At 48.8% G+C, this 24,712-nt stretch overlaps 1 protein-coding gene across 1 annotated transcript in view; it reads right to left on the bottom strand.

Moving 5' to 3' along the window:
* Positions 1 to 24,712, bottom strand: part of LOC147701288 (uncharacterized) — a 510,654-nt gene that overhangs the window by 85,844 nt on the left and 400,098 nt on the right. The window contains exon 6 of the mRNA XM_086928611.1: positions 18,466 to 18,636. Coding sequence (XP_086784737.1) covers positions 18,466 to 18,636 — 171 coding nt within the window. The remainder of the gene's footprint in view (positions 1 to 18,465; positions 18,637 to 24,712) is intronic.

The raw sequence follows: 24,712 nt of genomic DNA, 5'->3' as shown, positions 1-24,712 counted from the left end.
TTGCTCATAGAAAACCTTGTTGCTCCTATAATATCTGCTCCGGATCGGGAGCAGTAACCATCTGGCTCAACGCTACACAGGCATGTTCTCCACGACGCCCCCTGCGTCCTCTTCGGAGTTTTGGTTGCAGTTCCGCATTATTCCCCCTCTGACTCAGTGACGTATGATGGCCCAAAGATCTGAGCCAGTCCCATGCTTCAATGGCAGCATTGAAAAAGTGAGCGGTTGCAACTGCGACAACTCGCAGGTGTGCTAGAAATATGAGGGAGTACTTTAACTATAGGTCTCGCATGCCTTTCTTTACTAGAAGAAACATGTATCCCCGGTGCATAATCTGGAAAAAACAGGACCTGGGCGTTGTCGACCCGTAATGCTGTCCTTTTCCTGGTTTTGCAAAGAATTGCGTCCATATCCTTATAGTTAAGGAATCGGAGATGAAAGGATGGGTCTGGCTCCTGGTACCGGTCGCCCTGATGGCACTCTGTGTGCTTTCTCCACTGCAAAATACAAAGAAAGGGAGTCTGGTGGCATCAGAGATTTTAGCCAGGTCTCCATGTATGGTGGGCTGTCCCTTCCTTCAACACCTTAGTGGCCCACTAAGCGAACATTGTTTCAACGGGAGCGAACTTCATCATCATCCACCTTACACTCCAAGGACTGCATCCCTGCCTTAAGGTCACTAACCTCTGAGGAGAGTTCCTTGGTAAGCGGGGCAATTACTGCCATTTCTGCAGCCAACTCTGTTACTCTTCCAGTCAATTTTCCTGTGGTCCGCATGTAGGAGCGTGAAGTCAGACGTGACTTTATCAATCACATGTTCTAGTCTGTGTGAGCGTTTCACTCATACTGGTTACTGCTTGGAGTACTTAATCAATTTTCAATTCTAGTGTTCAGGAGCCAGTAGTCCTCAGTTCGCCCAGTGACTGGGTCTAGGTCATGGCTTCTAGCACCGGCTGTGGATGTGCAACCGTCGACCCTACTCTGGGTTTGCCCATCGTGTACTGGCGTACCCTCGTGATCCACTGGTCAATTGCAGCTGAGATGTGGCCCCCGACAGTGGTGTGGAGGCCAGGTTATGCACACGTCTTTTAGCACTCCAGATACACCCCTTTGAGTAATGCCAGGTCAATCCGTTTGCCAGGTAAGAAAGTGCAGGGTGTGGTGGATCAGCTTCCATCTCACCTAATGTCACTACTGTAACACTCTGTAGCTGAATAGGGCGCAATATCAGGGGGAGTCCGTTGGTGATTCTGGGGATGCGGCAATCAGTTTAGCACCTCACTGGGAATACTCGCCTAACATACTGGGCAGGGAGGCAGTAGTTCATGCAGTCACAGTTGTGTCCTGAGGGCTAGTAGATGCGTTGCGCAATGGCTCTGCGCTGTCTCTCATGTGTTAACAAGCTGTGCCTATTGCTATCTGGCCTGTTCAGCTGTGTTCAGTTCAGGGGGTACAAAGGCGGTAGTGCTCCCAGGACCATCCAATTCTCAGCTTAAGAGTCTCTATGTGTTCCTCAGTCAGAGACGCTTGCTGCAAGGGGCGGTGCTGGGTCGAATATGTGTCCACAACCGGCAGGTAGGCACAACTCACCCACAATTCCATCACTGAGCACACCGGGAGGCAGCCAGTCACTCCGTCCACAGCCGACCAGTCAAAGTCGTGTTCTGCTGCCACCCATGCAATGGGGCTCTTCACCTGTAGTCCGTTCCGGTGCACACTTTGAATAGGTCGCGGGCCACAGCAAGGAGCTCGTGCACGCACAAGCTGGACGTCCTGCTCAATTCAGGGGCCACAGCAGTGCTAGCTTAGTACTCACTGCAAGCCTTTGTGCCTACTAGTTGACTCAGCGGCGATCCTGGAGCCTATGGTCATTGACTAGGCAGGGGCACACATCCATTCTCCTTATTAGGACACAGCGCAGCCGGGACGAAATTCCACAATATACCTGGGTGCGCGCAACTCCACTCATCTGCCACTCACCTCTCGCCTAGCTGCAGTCGGTAGAGGGTGTACCTGCAGGGCGGTGATGTGGGGAGGGGGAGGGCCCGGGTGGGGGGTAGTAATCTATGGATTCCGAAGCTTTACAGTTAAGTAAACATATAAATAAATAAAACTAATTTTGTTGCATGCACTGCATCCCCACATGTGATCCAGTGCGCGCAACGAAATTTGTTTTATTTATTTATATGTTTACTAACCTGTAAAGCTCCGTAATCCATAGACTACTACCCCCACCCTGCCCCTTCCCAGGGCACCGCCCTGCAGTAACACCCACTACTGACCGCGGCTGCTCTTGACATCCCCGAAAGGGGAGTACCAATACCAGGCACAGTCGATGTCCGCACCCTCAATGCGCACACCTCTTCAGGAAGCACTCAGCTGCTGGATCTCCCAGGTCATCAGCTGTGCCATGGTTGCGGCCACACTGTCTTCACTCCAGTGCCACAGTCTGCCGCTTTCTTCGGGACTCACTTGGTGCCCGCACACATCGCCCAGCCAGGGAAGCTCGCCCTGTCACTTGCAATGGAACCCCTACGCTGGTCGCAGCCAGCGTATCCACATGGTCCGTTCACCCTTTCCTGGTAGCTACATCACGGCCACAGATCACAGGCTGTGCCGTGATGCTTTGATAAGGCAATCTGCCGCCAATCCAGCACTTAAGACAGTCGGAAGCACTTCGACAGGGCCTCAGCAACACAGGGCAGTCGCCGAGGTGCAGTTGGCAGCCTGATCTTTTCCAGCAGCGCAGGATTAGGAGTCATTGGAATGAGCCTCTCAAAGAGTGTCCGCCATCTTTGCTAGCTATCCACGCCCCCATCCATTCGCTGTTAAGAAGAATATTATAGTGATGTGCTGTGCTTAATTGTGTGAGAAGGCCTGGGAGGTTTGGAAAACCCAGTGTCTGCTGGGAAAATTAATCAAAAAGCATATTTGGTAAGCTTGGTGGTGATCGAGCATAATAGAAAGAAACATACGCGTTATTGAATCTAGCATAGATAGAGGTAAATGTGAGGCCGGGAGGCACAGGACCACTGTTCTTTATAATAACTACCCATCGCTTCGACACCCTCTCCCTCTTTGCACTCAACCCTGGAAGACTTAGAGAATGCCAACAGGCCTCGCCAAACACGACCCACAGCCAGTTTCCTGCCTCACCTGCCGCTAGACCTGCACTGCCACCCCGGCCTCCAACATCGGTGACGCCAGCACCGGTGACACCCTAAAATGCATCCTCCTCAAAGTATGCTCCATTCACAAACACGCCATGGAAATCTGGAACCCACTTGACTCTCTCTTGCCCGACATCACCTTCTTCACAGAGACCTGGACCAATGCATCCTCCACCCCCCAACATTAGCACCACCATCCCAGACGGATACAAGATCCAGAGGAAAGACTGCCTCAACCAACCAGGAGGGGGCCTCGCCGTCGCCAACAAGAGCACCCTCCGCCTCCCCACCTCCAGTGAAAACTTCCCCCCGCCGTACACCTGCACTTAAAGATCTAGACTACCCCCAAAGCCTTACTCCGAGGAACCCTTGTCTACAAACCACCCGGCCCCGAACACCCTTAGCCACCACCACCACCGACTTCATTGCACCCCTCGCAATCACCTCAACAAACTACATACTCATTGGAGACCTGAACTTCTACCTCATCAACCCCAGGAACAGCTTTAAAGACTCCCTCCCTCAAAACCCTCTGTAGAAGCCAAAGGCGCGGAGATACTCCCTTGGGAGTGAAGCCAGCGCGGTACAAACCTGCAAATAAATAAACCCCCAACTCCACTATCCTTCGTGACAACCTCACCAGCATTGGACTTAAACAACTCATCAACACACCGACCCACAGAGAAGGACACACCTTCGAACCCATCTTCGCAGCAGGAAACAGCGTCCAAATCAGCCACACAACGCAGCTGCCATGGACCAACCACCACTGCATACACGTCGCCATCAACAAACCCAAGGCACCCAAGCAAGCCCCACACCCACCATGAAGGAACTGGAGCAAGGTTACGGAAGAGCAACTTAACTCTACCATCACCCAAGATAACCACACCTGGGCACCAGATGCAAACGATGCAGCCAGAGAACTCACACCTGGATCTCCGACTGCACATTGAGCTTGCCCCGCTACGCAACCTCGACAGACAATGCCCCATGAAAGCTGCCTGGTTTACCACCACTCACCAAGAAGCCAGACGCACCTGCAGATGCCTGGAGAAGAACTGGAGAAACACCAAGACAACTGAAAACCACACCACCTACAAGGATGCCATGACGGACTACCACAACCAGATAAGAGCCACCAAGAGGAACTTCATCCGCAACAAAATCCTGGTAAACTCGCCCAATTCCAAGGAACTTTTCCGTTTCAATCAAGAACTCACCAACCCACGCAGCGAAGCCACAGACATCACCCTATCCCAAGACCTCTGCGACAAGCTTGGAACCTATTTTCACCTCAAGATCAAAAACCTCTATAACAACTTCATCGACCATCCACCAGGTGCCACAGATGGCCCCCGCCCGCCCCAGAAACACCAGCCAACCCAACATCTCCAATTGGACACCGATCACGGCCAAAGACACCCCCTCAACCATGAAAAGCATCCACTCGGGGGCCCCCATGATCCCTGCCCCCCTCACATCTACCACAGAGCAGAGGACGCCATTGCACCCAAACTACAATGCACCATCAACACTACCTTCAAAACAGGCAACTTCCCAGATGACTGGAAGCACGCAGACGTCAGACCTCTGCTCAAGAAACCCACAGCTGACCCCATCGACCTCAAGATCTATCGCCCATCTCGCTCCTCCCCTTTGAAGCCAAAGTTGCAGAGAAAACAGTCAACCGAAAACTGAAACTATTCATTGAAGAGAATGCCGTCCTCGACCCGTCCCAATCCATATTCCGAAGCAACCACAGCACAAAGACCGCCCTACTTGCCCCCACAAACGACGGCATCTGCACTCCCCTGGACCAAGGCCACTCCACAGGCCTCATCCTACTTGACCTATCAGCAGCCTTCAACACCATGTCCCACCACACACTAGTCTCCAGACTACACGACACAGGCATACAAGGAACAGCCCTGGACTGGATCCAAACATTCCTCACCGGAAGAAGCCAAAGGATTATACTCCCACCCTTCCTCTCCGACCCCACGAAAATCACCTGCGGAGTCCCACAGGGTTCATCCCTAAGCCCCACCCTCTTCAACATCTACATGGCTCCCTTGCAGCCATCATCCGACAACACTGCCTCAACATCATATCCTACGCCAACGACAACCAGCTCATCCTCTCCCTCACCAAAGATCCCACAACTGCCAAACTCAACTTCCAGAAAGGAATGCAAGACATCACAGTTCAGATGACCAACAGCTGCCTGAAGCTCAATGCTGAGAAGACAGAAGTCCTCGTCCTCTGTACCACCCCTTCTGCATGGGACAGTACCTGGTGGCCGACTCCCCTCGGAAGCCCACATACCCCCTCTGACCACAACAAGTACCTCAGCATCGTACTCAATTCTTCACTCAGCATGAACCGACAGGTCAACGCTGTCACCTCCAGCTGTTTCAACACCCTACGCATCCTCCGCAAGACCTTCAAGTGGTTCCCCCCGAGTCGCTACTCTGCAACTCCAGACAATACAGAATACTGCTGCCAGACTCGTCCTCGGCATCTCCCGACATGAACACATCAGTCAACACCTACGAAGTCTCCACTGGCTTCCCGTGGAGAAAAGAGTCACTTTCAAAATCCTCACTCACACCTACAAATGCCTACACCACAACGGACCCAAATACCTTAACAACAGAATCAACTTCCACATACCCAAAAGAAACCTCCGATCTTCCAACGTCGTACCCTACGCATCCACAGAGCCGGAGCAGGTGGAAAATCCTTCTCTCACATTGCATCCAAGACCTGGAACGTGTTATCGGCAGACATCAGACGCGCCCCTCCATGAACACCTTCAGGAAAATCCTCAAGACCTGTCTCTTTGGCTAAACAGATCTGTGGATCCCCCCCTCAGCGTCTTGAGAGTTTCGTGCTTACAATTCCCTGATTGATTGATTGATTGACATCTTATAGTCCGAAGGCCATAAAATATTTAAAAGATGCTGACTCAATTTTTGTACATACATACAATCTCCATTGGAAGGATTAACCTTCAACCCTTAATTCATGTGACAAATCCCCCTTTTACTGTATTTGTGCAAATTATATTCCGATAACACATTTCACTTTAATCAACTTCATTTGTTCATTTGCTTATATCACAACGACAAAGAATCAGCAGGTCATAAGGAGGAGTATATATACAGAGAAATAAACAGTACACCCCACTAGAAGAATACAACAAAGAGGGGAGTCTCAATTAAGAGGACGGAATCTCATCACCCACCAAGGTGGCATGCTTCATCATTTGGGATCTCCTTTTGGCTGCATACTAGTGCAACCAAGGTGAGACAACTAGTGTAAAGGAGGAGCTTTTGTATGTTTGGATGTAATCTGGAACTAGATCACCTTAGATCAATGAAGCATAAAGCAGTGTGGTAAGAATACGTGATGCAGTGTATGTAATAAGTGCGTAAAAATTGACTACCATGAGAGAAAAGAGTTTATGGGGTATTTTGTGGTGTCAAAGATTAAAAGCAGTAAAGGCGTGATCTGAATAAATGTGCGATCGCGCTAGTGAGAAGGTCCTCAAGTATTTTCACCACTCTCAGCACACTGCTTTATGCTCCATCGATCTAAGGTAATCTAACTCCGGATTACATCAAAACATCTCAGAGCTCCTCCTTTACACTAGCAAGGAGTTGTAGCTCCTTGGTTGCACTAGTGTGCAGCCAAGAGGTTATTTCAAATGATGAAGAATGCCACTTTGGTGGGTGATAGGATTCCGTCCTCTTAATTGAGACTCCCCTCTTTTTAGGTCTTGTGGCGTTAACAGCGCGAAGCGCTGTCTTGCCAGAGACCTATAGTTAGCGACTCAGCTTTCCAGGAGACAGGACCTGGCCGCGTGCATCTCCTCTGCCGGAAGGCGATGTGAGCGGGCCACTCGCACAAAAACGCGCTCGCTGTGGCCAGCTCCTGTCTCCTGGAAAGCTTCAACACACACGCATGCACACACACAGAGACACACACGAGCGCACATACACGCACGCACACATACAGACACAACCCCCTCCCCCACGCCGTTGCACACAGAGACACACACACGAGCGCACATACACGCACGTACACATACAGAGACACCCCCCCACCGTCGCACACATACACACAAGCGCGCACACATACACACACGAGCGCACCGACACCCCCCCCCTGCAACCCCCCTACAAGTAAGGCCCACTTACCGCCGCTCCAGACATCTGCAGCCTACGCGGGGCTCTCCCTCGGGCATGGGAGCCCCGCGTCCCACATCACCACTGCTCGTCCAGGCACTCCGTGGGCGCGGGCTTCAGAAGACGGAAGTCCCGCCCCACAATAGGTTTCGTTTTTGGGAGTGCGTGCGCACGTCTTGTTTTTTAATGGCGGCGTCTTCTCCGCAGAAATCTACATTTCTTGTCCAAAGCCTTCACCCGTACCCTGGATGGTGACCTCCTGATGGCCGGAGGAGCTTCGAGGCAGGCTGGGCTTCGAGTGGCTTCAGGTCACCCACAGCCAAAGGGGGTGACATCTCTTTTCTTGGCAAGAGAACTTTGACGTACTTTGAACGGGACATTCTGGTGGCCCCAGCCCCTCCGGCGGCTCTGAGTCTGGCGGTGGGCGTGTAGAAGGTCATGCGGTCGTTGAGGTACTTGGGGCCCAGGTCGTGGAGAGCCTTGTGTGCGTGGGTGAGGAGTCTGAACGAGATTCTCTTGCTGACGGGGAGCCAGTGCAGGTCTCTCAGGTGTCTGGTGATGTGGCTGTGTCGGGGGATGTCCAGGATGAGTCGTGCGGAGGCGTTCTGGATGCGTTGGAGTCTTTTTTGCAGTTTGGCTGTGGTTCCGGTGTAGAGGGTGATCCCGTAGTCCAGTCGGCTGGTGACGAGTGCCTGGGTGACGGTCTTCCTGGTTTCAAAGGGGATACATCTGAAGATCTTGCAGGGCATGCGCATGGTGTTGAAGCAGGAGGATGAGACGGCGTTGACTTGTCTGGTCATTGACAGGGAGGAGTCCAGGATGAAGCCCAGGTTGCATGCGTGGTCCATTGGTTTGGGAGCAGTGCCCATGGCCGGGGACCACCAGGAGTCGTCCCAGGCGGAGGGTGATGATCCCAGGATGAGGACTTCCGTCTTGTCTGAGCTCAGTTTAAGGCGGCTGTTCCTCATCCAGTCGGCGACGTCTTTCATCCCTTCGTGTAGGTTGACTCTGGCGGTGGTGGGTGTCGTCGGCGTAGGGGATGATGTTGAGGTTGTGTTGGCGTGCGATGGCTGCGAGGGGGCTCATGTAGACGTTGAAGAGGGTTGGACTGATTGAAGATCCTTGTGGTACGCCGCCGATGACTTCAGTGGCCTCGGATCTGAACGGAGGGAGGCGGACTCTCTGGGTTCTTCCGGTGAGGAACGAGATGATCCACTCCAGCGCTTTCTCTCGGATTCCGATGTTGCTGAGGCGCTTCACTAGGGTGTGGTGGCAGACAGTGTTGAACGCCGCAGAGAGGTCCAGGAGGATGAGGGCCGCTGTTTCCCCGTTGTCGATCAGGGTTCTGATGTCGTCGGTGGCTGCGATTAGGGCGTTCTCGGTGCTGTGGTTGGCCCGAAACCCGGACTGCGAGGGGTCGAGAGATCCGTTCGTCTCGAGGAAGGCGGCAAGCTGTTTGTTGACGGTCTTCTCGCTGACTTTGGCAGGAAAAGGAAGGAGCGAGATGGGACGGTAGTTCTTGAGGTCAGTGGGGTCCGCCGTTGGTTTCTTCAGGAGGGCGGTCAGCTCGGCGTGCTTCCAGCTCTCCGGGAAGGTGGCGGTGTGGAAGGAGGAGTTGATGGTGTCTCAGAGATGATGTGCGATGATGGCGTCGGTTTTGTTGAAGACGTGGTGTGGGCACGGGTCGGTTGGTGATCCGGAGTGGATGGAGTTCATCGTGCGGGTGGTGTCTTCGGTGCTGATCGGGGTCCAGTTGCAGAGGGTGCTGGTGGCGGGCGTTGGTTCGGTGGTAGGGTGCGTGGTCTGTGCGTCGAAGCTGTTGTGTATGTCGGCGATCTTTCGGTGGAAGAACGAGGCGAGTGAGTTGCAGAGGTCTTGCGAGGGAGTGATGTTGTTGTTTCCGGCGCTGGGGTTGGAGAACTCTTTGACGATGCTGAAGAGTTTCTTGCTGTCGTGGGCGTTGTTGTCCAGTCGTTCTTTGAGTGCCGTCTTCTTGGTGTCACAGATCAGCTGATGGTGTTTGCGGGTGGCGTGCTTGAGGGCGGTCCTGTTGTCTGTGGTCTGGTCGCGTGTTTGCAGAAGAATACACGCATTGGCTTCATCCCCATGATAATATACACAAAGTTTGTCCGATAAATGCTTCAAGACGTGTGAAAAATATGAAACCCCCAAATGACTGACGGGACATGTATTTATTATTTTACATGTTCCTCACCATTCAATAAAAAAAATTACATCTATTTTCACAATGTTCTGAAAGCTTGTGAATAAAGTTTGTTTTACAGTTTATTATAGGAATGTAGCACTTCCAGCAGTGCGAAACATGCAATCAAAATAGCGTCCTTAATAATTGCCAGTCATGCTTTTCTAACACAGAGGGACTTCCTTACGTCGATGCGTCATAGAATTCAAATTCATCCAGCGAATGCCTCATTGCATTTTCTCTGTAGACTCCCTAGATGAATATTACCCAATCGTCCACTTGGTAGGCTAAACTCTGCATTTTAAACATTACTTTGCAGGTGCGTAACAGTGCGAGGAGGACTGGGAGGGAGCAAGGAGTGTGCTGGGACTTGGGGAAGGGAAGCCCCACCGGAGGGAGGGCCATCGTAGCATCTCCGGGGCTCGGACAGAAGGACCGTCCGGATGCGGCCCAGCCATGGCGGACCGGCCAGGGGGCGGCTGCCTCTCCCTGCTTAAGACCCTCAGCCTCCTGTTCTGGGTGAGGTGCAGCCGGCGTGTCACCGGCGTGTCTCACAGGGAGGAGGGAAGGATTGGGGGTACTTCCCAGGTGTCACCTGCCCCGCTACCAGCACCTATATTCACCTATTCTGCCACCCAGCGGCTCACCTACCGCCGACCCTAATGGCCCCACTGCCCTGCTTACAGCCGGCCTTATTACCAGTTCCTCCTGCATCCCGTCCCTCTCACCTGCCCTGCTTACAGCAATCTCCCCTCTCACCTGCCCCGCTTACACGTTGACCCTTTCACCTGCCATGCTTATAACCACCTCCTCTCCCCTGCCTACAACACTCGGCCCCTCTCCACTGCCCTGCTTTGAACCACATCCTCTCACCTGTCCTGCTTACAACAATCGACTCGTCTCGCCAGCCCTGCTTCTAACCACTGTATCTTGCCCGCTCTTCTTATAATCGGCCCCTCTCCTCTGCCCTGCTTACATACACCCCCCTTCCCTGAGTACAACAACCGGCCCCTCTCCTCTGCTTCCAACCACCTCATCTCCCATGCTTCCAACCACCTCCTCTCCCCTGCCTTCAACAATGGACCTCTCTTCGCTACCCTGCTTACAAACAGCCCCTCTGCCCTACCCTGCTTACAGCCACCATCTCTCACTTGCCCTCCTTACAAACGGCCCCTCTGCCCTACCCTGCTTGCAACCACAATCTCTCACCTGCCCTGCCCTGCTTACAAACGGCCCCTCGCCTCTGCTGACCTGACCATAGGTGAACATGCTAAAGCAGTTGCTCAACATATAACACATTTTTCACTTTTGAAGGAGCTCAAATGGTCCAAAACACACTGGGCAATACAAAACGGAACAATAAAAGGGTTTGTCACATTGATAAATGGCTATTATCCACACTGACTTCCATTGACACTTAATTTGGGTAGTCCATTTTCTTTGCACGTCCATGGTTACTGAGAACTGGGTTCTTTTTGATGGAATAATGAGTGCCACATCCTTCAGAAGAAGGGAGAAGTTGTCCTAGTGTTTTATGCCAGGAACTGAAAAACTGTTACATTTTTGGACCCTATCCCAACAGGTGGAATATGTCCTGAGGTCTCAAGTGCAAGCAAGTTCAGATTATTCAAATACTTAGAAATTACTGACAGAGTGTTCTTATATGGGATTCATCTCCTGTGACCTATTTTGATCGACTAACACAGTTAACTGGGGTTCTGGTCCTTGGTGAGTATTCATTAGAGTACCAGTTTTGGGGGCTCCTGAAAAGAATGTCAGGCACAGGGTAAAGAGGGCTGTGCATTTCAGACTTTCAACCAGCAGGAGTCAGTGACATGTTTTTAAAGTGGCCTTCCAAAGTGCAGAAAAACACTATTCACTTTGCCCAGTTCCATATCTCAAACATCACCTACAGTAGATATTACAGACTGTTCATGTAATGATGCTAATAGGGCCACATGCATCAATCTAGGATTTTGCATTTCCTAAATAGCGAAAATTAAGGAATCACTATTTAGGAATTGCAAAATCCTATGCATCAAGAAATCCTAAAATTTTTTAGGATTTCTTAAATTTCGGAATTTGCGATTCCTTAATTGCGAATCGCAATTAAGGAATGGCATTACATTGATTCCTATGGGCCTAAAGGCCCATAGGAATCAATGCCGTTTTGCATTTCTTTTTTTAGGAAATCGCAATTTGTTGATGCATTGCAAGGGTGCAGTGGGGGGTCCAAAGGACCCCCCCCTGCACCCCTGAAATGTATTTTAAAGTGCATGTTTCACACACACATAACTTAAGGACATGTGTGTCTGTAACATGACACTTTTCAAAATGCATTTTTGTGCTTTTTGAAACAATTTCGCAAATTAACACGAGGGTCAACCTCGTGTTAATTTGCACTTCCTATTTCAAAATTCGCTTTTTTTAAAAAAAATGATGCATTGCATTTAATGAATCGCACAAATGCGATTCCTTAAATGCATTCGCATTTTTAGGAAATGCAAAAAAAAACGAATTTTGATAAAATGTTTCATGCATCCCAAAAACGTATTTAGGAAGCGCAAACGGCCGAATTTACCGATTCGCACCGTTTGCACTTCCTAAATAGGTTGATGCATGTGCCCCATAGTGTTTTATGATCTATTTTGAGATAATTTCCCTGACTAACATGTTGATTCCTCTAATATTTGTGGTTATATTTCTATGGACTGTAAAAATACATGCATTGAGTTACTATACTCATGTCAAAACGGTATGGATTTCCCTTAATCCATAGGGCAGATGGTGAAGTGCATCTTTCTTTGAGCACAATTACATCATCATAGGCATGAGGCTAAGAATGAATAAAAGTGAGCACAGGATTAGCCTGGCGCTGTTGGTCACTCTACGGCCTTCGGTGTAATGTCAGTTGGACCACAACTGATGGGTTTTTGGTTGCAGCCCGAGAGACATCTCGTGCCACGGTCTGACCACCACATTAACATGGGTGGGGGTAAGAGCAAGGCGGTGGGACTGCCCAATGGTTCCAACAGGCTCAAGTAGCCTGTCCGGCTGATGGTCGGATTGTAATTCCCTGCAATAAGGGCAGTGCCTGCTCAGGCACCGCCGTAGGGATTACGATGTCCCTTTCAGGCAGCCTTTCAAAATCAGTCCGACTGCCACTGAAAGGCTGTGGAAACGGATTTTAAAGGCTCTTACAGGGGCCCCAGTCCATCGGCAGCCTCTGCTACGAGGCCTGGGGGGCAACTGTGGTGCCTGCCCAAACATCCATGCATTGTTGTGGGACAGGCACTGCATAGTGCTTGCAACATGGCGCATGGATGTTTGTAACCATACCCTTTAACATTCTGGGTTGTGCTGCAGCACTTTTCCGACCGCCATCACATGCTGTAACAGTAATATATGTATGCTTCAATCTGCCGTGCTGGTGGTCAATCAATCAATCAATCAATCAATCAGGAGTTTGTTAAAGCGCGACTACTCACCTGTAAGGGTCTCAAGGCGCTAGGGGTGGGGGGTTTGGGGGGCGTGCAGGTTCCATTCCATCAAGGAGGGGGTCTGTCGAAGAGCCAGGTTTTGAGGTTTCTTGCTAAGATTGGGAGCGATGTTGTCTGTCTGAGGTGGAGCGGAAGGGCGTTCCATGATTTGGCCGCGAGGAAGGAGAAGGAGCGACCTCCCAATCTGGTCTTTCTGGTGCGGGGGACCACGGCGTAGGAAAGCTGGGCTGATCGTAGGGTCCTTTAGGGTGCGTGGAATTTGAGTCGGCTGTTCAGGTATGCTGGTCCGGTGCCGTGGAGGACCTTGTGTGCGTGGGTGAGCATCTTAAAGGTGATTCTCGCCTCGACGGGGAGCCAGTGGAGTGTGCGCAGGTGCTGGGAGATGTAGCAGTGTTTTGGCAGGTTGAGAACCAGTCTTGCGGCGGCGTTCTGGATGTTCTGTAGCTTGCGGATGAGGTTTTTGTTTATTCCGGCGTAGAGTGCGTTGCCGTAGTCGAGTCTGCTGGTGACCAGGGCGTGAGTGACTGTCTTTCGGTGTTCGAGGGGGTTCCATTTGAAGGCCTTACGAAGGAGGTGGAGGGTGTGGTGGCAGGAAGATGTGACAGAGTAGATCTGGCGGTCCATTTTGAGCTCGGAGTCCAGGATGATTCCAAGGTTGCGTGCGTGGTCTGTGGGGGTTGGCGGGTTTCCGAGGGCGGTGGGCCACCATGTGTCGCTCCAGGCGTCGGGGTTTGGGCCCATGATGAGTTCTTCTGTTTTGTTGGTGTTTAGTTGTAGGCAGCTGTTTTTCATCCATTTGGCGACGGCTTCCATGCCTTCTCGAGAGTTGCGTCTGGCGGTGTTGGGCTTGTTGGTTAGGGAGAGAATGAGCTGGGTATTGTCTGCGTATGACACGATGTTGAGTCCGTAGGTTCTGACGATGGGGGCAAGTGGAGCCATGTAGACGTTGAAGAGCGTTGGGCTGAGGGAGGAGCCCTGGGGGACTCCGCAGGTGGTAGGTGTGGGGTCCGAGAGGAAAGGGGGGAGTCTGACCCGCTGCGTCCTGCCGGAGAGGAAGGAGCAGATCCAGTCGAGGGCCTTGTCCTGGATTCCTCCATCGTAGAGTCTGCGTATTAGGGTGCGGTGGGAGACTGTGTCGAACACCGCTGATAGGTCGAGGAGGATGAGGGCTACTGTTTCTCCTTTGTCCAGTAAGGTGGGGATGTCGTCTGTTGCCCCGAGGACGGCAGTTTCCGTACTGTGGTTTTTTCTGAAGCCGGATTGGGAGGAGTCGAGGATGTTGTGTTCTTCAATGAATGTGGCGAGTTGGCTGTTGATGGCTTTCTCGATGACTTTCGCTGGGAACGGGAGCAGGGGGATGGGTCTGTAGTTTTTGAGGTCGGTGGGGTCCGCTGAGGGTTTCTTTAGGAGGGGGTTGACCTCGGCGTGTTTCCAGTCGTCGGGAAACGAGGCGGTCGCCAGGGAGCGGTTGATGGTTTGGCGGAGCATGGGTGCGATGGTGTTGGCGGCTCTGTTGAAGATGTGGTGGGGCAGGGGTCCGTGGGGGCCCCTGAGTGGATTGACTTCATTGTCTTCAGTGGTGAGGGTTGTCCAGCCATCAATCGCTGGTCTCTGGGTGTCGGGGGTAGTTGGTGAGGGTTCAGTGTGTTGGTTGTCTTCGTCGAAGTTGTCGTTGATGCTCTTGATTTTTTGTGGTGGAAAACGATGCTGAGTTTGTCGCAGAGGTCTTGTGAGGGAGGGATGTCGGTAGACTCGCTGGTGGGTTGGGCGAACTCCTTGATGATGCTGAAGAGTTCCTTGCTGTTGTGTGCGTAGGTGGAGATTCTGTCTTCAATCGCTTTTTTCCTTGTTTCCGAGATGAGTTGATGGTGGGCGTTGGTGGCGGCTCTGAAGTTGTTGTGGGCTTCTGTGGATTTGATATTTCTCCAGGCCTTTTCGAGGTGGTGGCATGTGCGCCTGGACTCTCGAAGTTCGGTGGTAAACCATCTGGCTTTCTTGGCACGGGTATTGTTGTTTTTCTTGAGGGGTGCTATGGTGTTGGTGCTGTCCGAGATCCATCTATGCAGGGTTCGGGCTGCGGTGTTGGGGTCGTCGTTTTCAGCGATGGTTGGGGTGGAGTTGTTGAGTGAGGAGGTGAGCTGGTCATTGGTGATTTTGGTCCAGTTTCTTTGTGGAAGCAGGTGCTGGTGTCTGTGGATGGTGGGTGTTCTGAAGGTGAAGTAGACGCAACGATGGTCGGTCCAAGGGAGTTCGGTGGTGTGGCTGAAGGTGATGGAGTTTCCTGTAGTGAAGAGGGGGTCGAGGGTGTGTCCTGCTGAGTGCGTGGGCTCAGTCACGATCTGGCGGAGTCCAATGTTGTGGAGGTTGTCCAGGAGGCAAGTGGTGTTGGGGTCCAGTTGATTGTCGAGGTGGAAGTTGAGGTCTCTCAGCAGGGTGTAGTTGGCGGATGCGATGGCCTGCGGGGAGATAATGTCCGTGAGGGAGTTGGCGAAGGGTCTGCGGGGTCCAGGGGTTCGGTAGATGAGGGTTCCTCAGAGGGCGGCGGTGGGGCTGGCCAGTATCTTGAAGTGAAGGTGTTCCATCAGTTCTGTGGACTCGTCAGGGAGTGTGCTCAGGCGGAGGCTGGATTTGTGGACGGTGGCGATTCCTCCTCCTGGGTGGGTGGAGGGGTCCTTCCTGGAGATCTTGTATCCTTGGGGGACGGCGATGGCGATGTCCGTTCCCGAGGTGGTGTTGGTCCAGGTTTCGGTGAAGAATGCTACGTCTGGGGTGGTGCTGTCGAGGAGGTCCCAGATTTCTGTGGCGTGTTTGTGGAGGGATCGGACGTTGAGAAGGATGCATTGCAGGGTCTTCAGTTTGGTTGTGTTCTTGTGGGCAGGTTGTGCTAGATCCGTGTTCTTGGCGGTGCTGCAGGTGTGCCGGCAGCGGTGACAGCTGAAGGGTCCATGGGTGTCGGCTGGTGATGCTAGCTTGCAGTTGTTGTTGCAGCCTGGGTTGAGTGCGTGGAGTGCTGCTGCGTCGTAGCATTGGCGGGGCGGAGGTCCAGGGTTCCTGGTGCTGGTCGCGGACGGGTCGCAGACGTGCTTGCCTTTGACGCGCCTTCGGTGCACCAGCGGTGCGCCCGCAGCCCGCGGCCGTGCAGTGGCCGCCATTAAGTAGGGGTCGGGGAGGGCTGGAAAGCTAGGAGGCGGGAGCGGGGAGGGGAGCTGGATTGGGCCGGTTGCGCTGGGGGGGAGGGGCCGCGGGGGCAGCAGCGGCGGGGAAAGGTAAAGGGAGGAAAGAGGGATAAAGAAAAAAGGAAAAATAAGCTAAAATAAGGCACAAAAGAGCAGAGATGCAGAAAAGAGCAGAAATGTGAAAGATAGCAAGGGTAGAAAAATTAGTGAAAACGAGTGAAGGAGCAGAGGGAGAGAAAGGGAAAATGGGCAGAAATAAGGCACAAAAGAGCAGAATTAGAAAGGTGAAAGATAGAAAGGGGAGAAAAACGAGTGAAAACGAGTGAAGGAGCAGAGGGAGAGAAAGGGAAAATTGGCAGAAATAAGGTGCAAAAGAGCAGAGGTGCAGAAAGGTGAAAGATAGAAAGGGGAGAAAAACAAGTGAAGGAGCAGAAAGAAAGAAAAGAGACAGAGGTCCACTGGACCACCAGGGATGAGGCGCAGGGAAACCTGCGGGTGGAGGAGGGCCTCGATCACCAACACTCAAGAGTGCAGGGGCAGGGGCACCTCACTTAATGGTGGAGCTGCGATGGTGGGAGAGCAATTTCACTGACAATGAGTCAGTGGTCTTGCTCGCCTGTCCCCGCAGTGGCCGGTCGGGGAGGGCTGGACAGCTGGGAGGCGGGAGCGGGGAGGGGAGCTGGATTGGGCCGGTCGGGCTGGGGGGGGGAGGGGCCACGGGGGCAGCAGCGGTGGGGAAAGGTAAAGGGAGGAAAGAGGGATAAAAAAAAAGGGAAAATAAGCAGAAATAAGGCACAAAAGAGCAGAGATGCAGAAAAGGACACAAAGGTGAAAGATAGAAAGGGTAGAAAAACGAGTGAAAACGAGTGAAGGAGCAGAGGGAGAGAAAGGGAAAATGGGCAGAAATAAGGCACAAAAGAGCAGAGGTGCAGAAAGGTGAAAGATAAAAAGGGGAGAAAAACGAGTGAAAACGAGTGAAGGAGCAGAGGCAGAGAAAGGGAAAATGGGCAGAAATAAGGTGCAAAAGAGCAGAGGTGCAGAAAGGTGAAAGATAGAAAGGGGAGAAAAACGAGTGAAGGAGCAGAAAGAAAGAAAGGAGACAGAGGTCCACTACACCACCAGGGATGAGGCGCAGGGAAACCTGCGGGTGGAGGAGGGCCTCGATCACCAACACTCAAGAGTGCAGGGGCAGGGGCACCTCACTTAATGGTGGAGCTGCGAGGGTGGGAGAGCAATTTCACTTACAATGAGTCAGTGGTCTTGCTCCTAATACGGCAGGTGGGACCTCCGACTCCTTGTCGGTGTGTCCCATTCCTTCCATGATGTTGGTCGGACGCTCATCCAACCAGAATCGTAAATAGCCCCCTACCTGGCTCAGTTATTCACTTAACTTCTATACTTCATTCTGAAGTACATTGACATATTAGGAAAACAAACGGTGTAAGGCATTATCCTCTATATTCTCTTTTCATTTGTATATTGCAAAAAAATAATAATTTAGGATTTTGTCTTAAGACAGACTTAAGGCAGGCTTAAGTTAGGATTCTGTCTTATGTCTGTCTTAAGACAAAATCCTAACTTCTGTGAATACCAAAAGTAGTAAGTTTAGGATTTTGTCTTAAGTTAGTTCTTTGAATCAGCCCCATCATTCCTATACACAGCAATGCGTTTTTTCTGGCTGCACTACATTGCACTGCACAGAAAAAAACGGAAGCATAGTTTAGTCACCCCTCTCTTTGTCACTCCCAATATAGGGAGTTTAGGAACTCCTATAATTCTGTTTTAATAAATATTTAAATATTAAATATATTTTAAGTGTTACCAATTTCGAGAGTGGCACTGTGGAGATATTTTCGAGCATTAAAAATTATGATTTCATTCATTAACTATTTAATTCGGTATTTGACGGTAAAATAATTAAAATTATAAAGCTGTCACTGGTTCGTTTTCCTTTAACTTGGAATAGAGAAATACGTTAGGGAGTTAAGCAGTGCTGTGAAACTTGGCATAAAATGTTTGTAATAGTGCCTTTCAAGGTGGAGCTAACGAAAAATTGCAGTATTAAAATTAGCCATTTTAAGAAAGGCTCGCATTGTAGCATGCTTGAAATCTGAAAGATCACATAACATTTCCTTTCAGTTTGATAGTACTCCACAATTTCATCTCAATGTAGTCAGTGCCTCTTACAAACTGTTCAAGCACATCACTGTTTTGTATACAAACCTTTAACGTAGATTGATTTTCCACTTTGCTCACAAATAAAATTAGAATGGCTGCTTGAAATGTCGAATTTGAAGACATAGTTTATTTTTTGGCACATAAACGTGATGATGGTGATATCTGCGTTGTGGCAGTACATTCCAATGATTTCTTTTGTACATATGACACACACATCTGTAAAGGATAGGAATATGAATTAATTATTAGAGGAAATAAATTATGCACATCAGAAATAGCACTGCCAAAGCAAATAGGCCTGGCTTATGAATGAAAGTGCTTTTTGATTTGTTGATGGGTTTAGTCACTCAAGTCGTTATACACCCACTCTATCACTCATCATTGCAATAATACGTCCATTTTTCCATCCAATGACTCATAACTGCAATAACTGAAATAAAGTACACACAAGTGCAACAACATACACAATATGAATTAAAAGAGAACAGTTAGAAAAAGCTAAACGCAAGGGGCATATGTTTGCAATAACAAAACTAAAACAGAGGTGGGTGTCGGTCTTACAGATGTATTGTAAATAGTCTTTTATAATTTTAAATGTTCAATATGGCCACCACATTTAGAACCAACATGTTGACCCTCTTTGAATGACAAAGCAATGATTAGAATTGTTACTGCATTCCATCATTTGCCTCCTGGTTTAGAGGAAGTAGTCATGTAGAATGGAACACCCTGTAGATGAAAATAGCTGTAAGCAAGCGACCTGTTAGCACTTCCAGAAGAGTTGTGGTATCCTCGAAAGAAACATTTAAATAAAAAGAGGAGCAGCACATGCATAAAAGGAGAACTATAAAAAGGAGACCATTGAAAACTAAAGGACTTGCTAACCATCCCTGACACTAACATGCACTTATAGGCAGGTGGATGTACACATGTGATCATAACATGCCATAATTTACGGAGCAAGAGAGTCAAGGTCTGATGTGGAATGAGCCATAATAACATGCAACCACTCATGAATGGAACAAGAGTGTAAACGACACTCCAGTAGACAAAAGATAGAAGTGGGATGACCCAAAAGGCACTCTATGTACCTATTTGGATATATATAACAACAACAGGTGGGAACCTTGGAGCTTTGATATATTTTATATATATATATATATGTATATATATATATTTTATATATATATATATATATATATTCACTGAAAAAACCATAGGTTTCAAACCAGTTATAGTTAGGAATTAGCATTTAAAAAACCTATTAAATTCACTGAAAAAACCATAGGCTTCACACCAGTTATAGTTAGCTGGAAATTTTACTGACATAAAACCATTGAAATTCCCATGTTATAGTTAGTTGGACTCACTATAACTTGCGCGCCTGCAATTCACCGCTGATGAGGTCACATATTACATCACTCATGACATGGTCAGTGACATCACTCATGACATCACTGATGACACCATCCAGTGAATGTGTGTCTTCCTGAAAAATCAATATGTTTTATATATGTATATTGTAAAGGTCGATATACGAATAAATGTTTAAATAAGTGTGTAAATGGATGTTTATTTTTAATAAAATATTGATTGGTTAACTGGCTTATAAATTGTATCTTAGTGAATACATATATTAGCGAGTAATTTTTAAATATTTAAATATATGTATCAGTGTTTCACTTTGTGTATAAGTGGCTGAATGGGTTGGTGACTGACTCACTGTTTGTATGTGTTTTTAAGGCAGCATATGTGCAGGACTGTATGGGTGGATGAGTGTGTATATGTGTGTGTTAGTGAGTGAATGCCTGCCTCACCAGTGTCTTTATGAGGAACTACATATGTTTTAATCTAGTATATGTGAGTATTGATGTATATAAGTGAGTATATGTGAGAGTGAGAGATTGAAAGAGTTCCTGTTTAAATAAGTATGTGTTTCTATAAGTGATTGTTTAAGAGAGTAAGTATGTGTAAGTTTCCTTAGAAGTAATGTGCTAGTGTGTGTATAGCTGTATATGCAAATAAATGGATGTTCAATAGTTTATTTGCATGTGTGAGTATGTGTGTGAGTAACTTTTGGATGACTGTCGGTGTGTAACAGGATGTATGTGTGTATCACTACATATGATGAGTCAATATATGTATAAGTGACTATATAGAACTGTTGCTGAATGAGAGGATGTGTATATAGATGGTGGAAAACTGAATTGGTTGTTGTAACTGGTATGGATATCTCTTTTTTTAAAAAAAATTTAGTTTTTTTTTTTGAATATGTGTTTCAAGGGTTACAGTACACTGAAAGGAAGTCTGTTACTCTGTCACAAGGATGGTGTCATCAGTGATGTCATGAGTGTTGTCACTGACCATGTCATGAGTGATGTAATATGTGATGTCATCAGCAGTGCATTACACATGCATGTTATAGTGAGTCCAACTAACTATAACGTGGGAATTTCAATGGTTTTATGTCAGTAAAATTTCCAGGTAACTATAACTGGTGTGAAACCTATGGTTTTTTCAGCGAATTTAATAGGTTTTTTAAATGCTAATTCCTAATTATAACTGGTGTGAAACCTATGTTTTTTTCAGTGAATTTCATAGGTTTTTTAATAGCACATATTACAACATTCATGACATGAGTGAGTGATTAAATAATTGTGTCTTACTAAATGCATGGCTTAGTGACTAAACTGTCTGAATGTGTGCATCAGTATGTCTGTTGTGGTGTAAACTGCTGCATGTGTTGATCATTAGCTATACGAGAGGCTATATGTGTAATTGATTGGTTGCCCACGTATTTGTATGGGAGATTGAGTGTGTGTAGGGGTGGCTGGGAGGTGTGTGACTCTGTGCATAGATGTGTGAGCAGTTGATTCACTAGGTGTATGAGTTCAAGAGTGCATGTGGAAACAGCTACATGGGCGGTTGACTGTGTGCATGAGTATTGATGAGTGAATGGATATCTGAATGCTACATGTCATAGTAAGTACATATGTAAAACACAGTACATGTGAGAGTTGGCATATATAAATAACTATGCATGAGAGCCATTGAATGTGTAGGTGGCTGTATTGATCATTGTGAACTTGTATCAGGGATTTTATAAGAGTGTAAATATGTGTTAGTATATGTTTGAATAAGTAAGGTGTGTATAACTGTATAGTTGAGGAAATGGAGGTGAGATTGATTCTTTGCATGACTGACTAGGTGTGTGAGTAACTCCATGGATGAGTGACAGTGTGTGAGTATCTGTATACACTGACTGTATCTAAGGTTATATTAGAGTCTGAAGAGGTTCATCGTATTAGCACAAGAATGATGTCATCAGTGATGTGGATTCAGATTCAGATTAGCTTTATTCGATTTTTGAATTTAAAATCATAAAAGCAACAACAAAACATAGATAAATACAACAATATTTCATTATATATCAATTTCTAAAACACGATTAAATTGATAAGAGAGGACAGCTAATCAATAGAAAAACAATTTAAAACAATACCCTGTCAGATGGAACACCTCTAGGACACACAGTGCTATTAGGTCGGAAAGTGCGTTTTTTGAACAAAGGTTCGAATCTGTTAAGAGCTAGGAAGCTAGGGGCACTAGGTACACATGGTCCCCCACCCCAGACGTTATAATTGTTTACTGCTGTTCTTGATGACGGAATAGGTGGGATGCTCGGATAAAAGTCATGTAAATCCCAGATGCGAATTGGGCCATCCCACTCTTTGTGCTTGCATGATCGTAAAAAAGGGACTATGTTCATGTACTTGAATTTAATTAGCACCAAATCCCCAGGGATGGTTTTTGGCAACGCGCCCAGCCACCCCACCCTCCTGACACTTAAAATTCCACCATCTAAGTTAGGTGGCAAGGGTCTGTTGGTCTGTAGCCAGGGCATGACCTTGTTTAAAAGGTCTTGACGTGTTTCATATTTTCCCTGGCTTGAAGGTGGGACCCCAGATATGACTGACACATAAGGGGTGGCTTCAGGTGGCAAGTCAATTCGTAGCATTTTAACAAGTTCGGGTTTGGCCTCAGTATGTTTTATCAGCGGGTGAATTTTGGCCGGTTTGAGGCCTGTAGCAGGCGACAATGTTTGCGAGGAGGCGTTCTTACGGAAATTTGATTTAGGTATTTCCGGAATAGTGAGGGCGATAGGACAGTTGGAAAATACCGGTTTTATACTTGGTGAAATGTGCGTTTTCATTGTTTGTTCAATGCTGGATAACCTGTCCCCCAAATCGTTAATTTTGGTCACCAGGGGTGATATGAGAGATGTTAGCAAATGTTCAAGCTCGGCCAACAAAGATGGTTGAAGGGGTGATGCACGGTTTTCTATTTTTCTATACACCGTCTCCCCCATCGGTGTAATTGGGTTGGAGGGGAGAAGAGCAGGACAAGTACGTACAATTGGATTTTTGGCTTGCTTCTCTTTAACAATATCGCCATCGCGAATGTTAAACACCGCCGGAGGTGTATTGGCTAAGTTTTTGTGTTTAGTCAAGTGAAGCAGTGGATCCTGCAGGGTGGCGTTTACATCATCTGGACTGGTGTCCTTGCTTATGGTGGGCAGTATGTCCGGTATATAATTGGTTCTACATAGTGCGTTCAGATCCTCCCAGAAGGACATAATGAAAAAGCAGTATGGCTAGGAAAATCACAATATGAAAAATAAAATTTCAGTACCTCTTCAAAGGAAATGTCAGATGGGTGGCCCGTCCCGTCCTCCTTTGGCCTCCGAGGGCCACAGAGGGCCCGCCCTTTGCCCGGGCTTGGCGCGGCTGCCACTTATGCGCCTCCGGGCGCTGCAAAATGATCCGGCGTTTCGGCGCCCCCGGTGGCAGTGAGGGGATGCCGGGATTTGAAGTCTTTGGTCTCTCCCCACCACGACCGCGATGTCAGGAGCGGCGTCGGTGGGGGGGAGAGCGAGTGCAGCAGCAGTGGGTGTGATGCAGATAGGTGAGGAGCTGGGCCCCCACAGGTAAGAGCCCCCGCCAGCAAATGACCCCCGCTCAGCAGCAGGGGCGGCTGCCACTTATGCGCCTCCGGGCGCTGCAAAATGATCCGGCGTTTCGGCGCCCCCGGTGGCAGTGAGGGGATGCCGGGATTTGAAGTCTTTGGTCTCTCCCCGCCGCGACCGCGATGTCAGGAGCGGCGTCGGTGGGGGGGAGAGCGAGTGCAGCAGCAGTGGGTGTGATGCAGATAGGTGAGGAGCTGGGCCCCCACAGGTAAGAGCCCCCGCCAGCAAATGACCCCCGCTCAGCAGAAGGGGCGGCTGCCACTTATGCGCCTCCGGGCGCTGCAAAATGATCCGGCGTTTCGGCGCCCCCGGTGGCAGTGAGGGGATGCCGGGATTTGAAGTCTTTGGTCTCTCCCCGCCGCGACCGCCATGTCAGGAGCGGCGTCGGTGGGGGGGAGAGCGAGTGCAGCAGCAGTGGGTGTGATGCAGATAGGTGAGGAGCTGGGCCCCCACAGGTAAGAGCCCCCGCCCCGTGATGTGATCAATGATGTCAAATGAGATGTCATCAGTGATGTCATCAGTGATGTCATTTGAAATGTCTTCAGTGATGTCATCAGTGATGTCATTTGAGATGTCATCAGTAATGTCATCAGTAATATCACTGACCAAGTCATGAATGATGTAATATGTGACATCATCAGCAGTGGACTGCGGGTGCGCGAAATATATAGTTAGTGCAACTAACTATATATGGGAATTTCATTGGTTTTGTATGATTAAAATATTCACCTAACTATATATGGTCTCAAACCTATGGTTTTTTCTGTGAATTTCAATGTTTTTTTAATAGCAAATATCAATAGCTGTAAAATAGATACTTCATTAAAATTAATAATGTTTTTTATTTTTATTAAATACAATTTTTTTAATGTTTACATTTTTTTTTTTTAATTTTGCACCGGTGCGCTTCCGTTACGCGCACCGGGCAGTGCACCGGTAAGCGCAACTCTGTTTAACGCCACGGTGCGCGTAACGGTGAGCGCCCCGTCAGCGCAATTGCCGCGAACGAAAACAACATCGTGACGCGCCGCGTAAGCGTAACATATCGCGTAACCGCGTGATGCGTTCTTTAAGCGTGCTGCGTAAACGCACCTGGAAGCACTCCGTGGCACGACCCGGAGCGCGAAACATAAGCGCGCCAGAGCGCGTGACGTAAGCGTGTTGGGACATGTGACCTGAAATAACACTTTTTATTGGTTCTCAACTTTTTTTTTCTCCAAATGATGAAAGACCCCTCCTTTTTTCCTCATTCTCACTTTCTTCTTT

This window comes from Lissotriton vulgaris, chromosome 7 (genome assembly GCF_964263255.1).
Source record: "Lissotriton vulgaris chromosome 7, aLisVul1.2, whole genome shotgun sequence".
Taxonomy (NCBI): domain Eukaryota; kingdom Metazoa; phylum Chordata; class Amphibia; order Caudata; family Salamandridae; genus Lissotriton; species Lissotriton vulgaris.
The sequence above is the reverse complement of the archived record's forward strand: the minus strand, read 5'-3'. Positions and strand labels throughout refer to the sequence as shown.